This window comes from Marmota monax, unplaced genomic scaffold (assembly GCF_021218885.2).
Source record: "Marmota monax isolate L192 unplaced genomic scaffold, Marmota_monax_Labrador192_F-V1.1 WCK01_AAM20220418_F8-fsc00230, whole genome shotgun sequence".
In the NCBI taxonomy this organism is placed as follows: domain Eukaryota; kingdom Metazoa; phylum Chordata; class Mammalia; order Rodentia; family Sciuridae; genus Marmota; species Marmota monax.
This window is the reverse complement of record NW_026693365.1, coordinates 1832439-1835546: the sequence shown is the minus strand read 5'-3', so window position 1 is coordinate 1835546 and position 3108 is coordinate 1832439. Positions and strand designations below refer to the sequence as shown.

Genomic DNA, 3108 nt, shown 5'->3' with positions numbered 1-3108 from the left:
GAGGAGGGGTCACCAGGCTCTTCAGCTGGACACTGCTTATGTAGGTGGGCAACTCTACTCCAGCATGGCACAGAGGGTTTTGGGGTCCCCGCTCTCATCCACAGCAGCCTGCTCCCGTCATCTGTAGGGGTGTCCTGTGTGTGAGAAGAGGTTCGGGTGCTGCCTGCACCTCAGAGCTTCAGCAGACTGGATCTAAGACTGGGTGGGGTGGGCATGCTCAGAAAGGACCCAGGATGCTGAGTGTCCTGTCACACCTGACTACCAGCTGCTGTCCTCTGACAGGGCAGGGCAGTGGGTGGGGTCAGTGTCAGCAGGACTTGGGCCAAGAGTGGTAAAGGACTAAGCACTGAGGTCCCAAACCCAAACCCCACCCTCTGAGGTTGGCAAGGTGCTCCTCCACCCCAAGGCTCCCTGGGCTCTGTGGGGCCACCTCCCCACCCCCCAAGGCCTGGAGGGCTCCTCCTGGTTCCTACCACACGAGGATAGACAGACCCGAGGCTGCTCCAAGACAGACATGTTCACACGTGTTGTTCACACACTTTCCTGTTGGGGCTGCGCGCGCGCGCACGCGCACACACACACACACACACACACACACCCGTGCAGCACAGCCCACTCCTACACATGTGCACACACTCGGACACCTACACATGACTCTCTCGTGCTCTTGTGACCTGAGTTCCTGGGCTTTGCGTGCACACATCTCATGCCCATATAACCTGGCCCTCCCCTCTGTCCCCAGGCTGTGCCCTCCTGGTGTGGCATCCCTCAGAGGGGCCTTGTTCAAGAAGCCAGGGGCATGAAGTCTCTGAGCGGCTGCTTCCTGTGTCTGCTGCTGCTGGGCCTTGTCCTCCAGGTGGCTGCAAGCCGAGCCCCGCAGCACTCCATGGAAATCCGCAGTGAGTGCTGGGACCGTGGGTGCTCAGTACCCAGGGGTAGAGGGCCACCTCCTAAGCCACACGCTCCAGCTCTGGGGGCCAACCTCCTGCTAGGACATCCTGGGGACCAGCCCTCTTCCCAGGATAGCCCTGTCCCCTCCCTCCATCCCCACCTCTGCCCAGCTGGGCCTGGTCTCTCTTGAACCTGGGAGCGGGGTCAAGAAGGGCAAGTGGACCCGGTATAAGTCTGAGTTCTCATTTCCAAAGCCACATTACTGTCTCGGCATGGCCTTGACCCTCTGGTGCCCTTATCTCAGGTGGGCTCCAACATGGCCTGGTGACCAGGCAGCCATCAGCTGGGGGGCCATGTGGGGATGAACCTGTGGGTCTAGACCTGCCGCCTCTGGGCACACGACACACCCTGGGGGTGGGGGTCCCACGCGGTGCTGTGCTCTTCCCTTTGTAGCTCCTGACATCAATCCTGCCTGGTACAGAGGCCGGGGGATCAGGCCTGTGGGCCGCTTCGGCCGGAGGAGGGCAGCCCTTCGGGACTGGTCCACCTGCCTCCCCCTGGAGGGTGGTGCCAAGTACCCTCAGGATGGCTGATGGCCCGCTGATGAAGACCCTGAAGACACAGACCCCATGAGCCTCCTCACCCACCCTCTTCCTCCCGGCTCCTTCCCTTCCATGATAATAAAGGCTCTGGCCTGGCTTATTGCTATCTGCGACTGTGTGGTGACAAAGTGGGAGGGGCCTGAGTCGGGAGCCGGGACTGTCCTTGGTCACCTGCAGCCCGCAGCCCCCCACACCTGAACAGCTGCTCAGGAGCACACTGCACAAGGCCGTGGGCACCATGCACCACTGTCCCCAGAGGAGGCAGCACAGTCCCTCAGCCTGGTGCTGTCCCTCCCCCAGTCTCAATCCTTCTCTCTCTCCCTCCCTCCCTCCCTCTCTCTCTCTCTCTCTCTTTTGACTTTAATTTTCATAGCAGTTTTAGTTTCACAGCAAAAATGAGCAGAAGGTTCAGAGCATCCTGCTTCCTGCTGTCTCCATGTACACGGCCTCCTGCCCCCAACATCCCACACAGAGGACACATTTGTCACCATGCTACATGACACACCATTGTCACCCAGAGCCCACCTACACTGGGGTTTGCTCTGGGTGCTGTGCGTCCCAGGGATTTGAGCCCATGTGGAATGACAGGGTCGCCAGTGTCCTGCACACAGAGCAGACTCGCTGCACCATCAAAGCCGTCCCTCCCCTCTCCCTCGGCAACCCTGGCAACCACGATCCTCCTACCTGCATCCTCCTAGCCTCCCTTGCTGCTCAGAGGGGCACTGTGTGCTGTCCCTACTCAGCCCTGGGAGACTCTAGCACCACACTGTGTCCCTTTCAATTACACGGAGACGTCATCATGTCCCCACTCAGGCATAACTGCTCTGGTATCAGGGACACACCCTACTGGTCAACTGACCCGTTCCTGGGCTTCTCTGAGGCTCAGATTCCACATCTGAACCAGGAACAGCACCCTCCCTCATTCCTGAGCTCAGAGGGCAGGGCACCTGCCTGGATGGCATAGGCCCTTCCCCAGCCTTGGGCCTGTCTGGACAGCCTGGACCTGTTCAGAGGAGTCTCCCTGGCCACAGGACTCCTGTCCACCTAGGCTCAGAGGGCCATGAGGCAGGACCCCAGCTCCTCTGGCCCAGACCTCCCACCTGGGGTTAACACAGACACTGCACCTCCCAGCCACAGGGGAGCCCCCCACCCTGGTGCCCCCCAGGTGGAGTGTGCCTGTGGGAACTGGGCCTGCTCCCCGGGAAGGCAGGTGCTGGGTCAGGCTTGGACGGCTCATGGCCCGGAAAGCAAGCAGTACCACAGCTCCTCAGACAGCTGAACAAGATCAACATGACCCCTGCCCGACAATTTCACCTGGGACACAGGACATGAACACAGGTGGAGATGGATCCTCACTCAGGGGGTCCACAGCAGCACCGCTCAACGTGCCCACTGCCTTGGTCAGGGCTGGCTGCTCTAACCAGGTGCCACAGACTCGGAGCCTTGGACAGTCAACTGTTAACTCTCCCGGTTCCAGGGGCCAGCACACCTGCCATCTGTGAAGCCGATTGTCCTCACATGGTGGAGAGAGGGCACTTCTTTGAAGCTTCTTCTCCAAGCGCACAGTCCCGTCCCTGAGGGCTGCGCCTTCACAGCAGGGTCCCCTCCTGAAGGC

General features: G+C 60.6%; 1 protein-coding gene across 1 annotated transcript; it reads left to right on the top strand.

Annotated features, from left to right (window-relative positions):
- The first annotated feature begins 754 nt into the window (after positions 1-754).
- Positions 755-1599, top strand: Prlh (prolactin releasing hormone). The gene is made up of 2 exons (XM_046456956.2): positions 755-899; positions 1345-1599. Exons 1-2 carry the CDS (start codon positions 800-802, stop codon positions 1482-1484), a joined length of 240 nt encoding a protein of 79 aa, XP_046312912.1. The 5' UTR covers positions 755-799; the 3' UTR covers positions 1485-1599.
- Positions 1600-3108: the final 1509 nt, after the last annotated feature.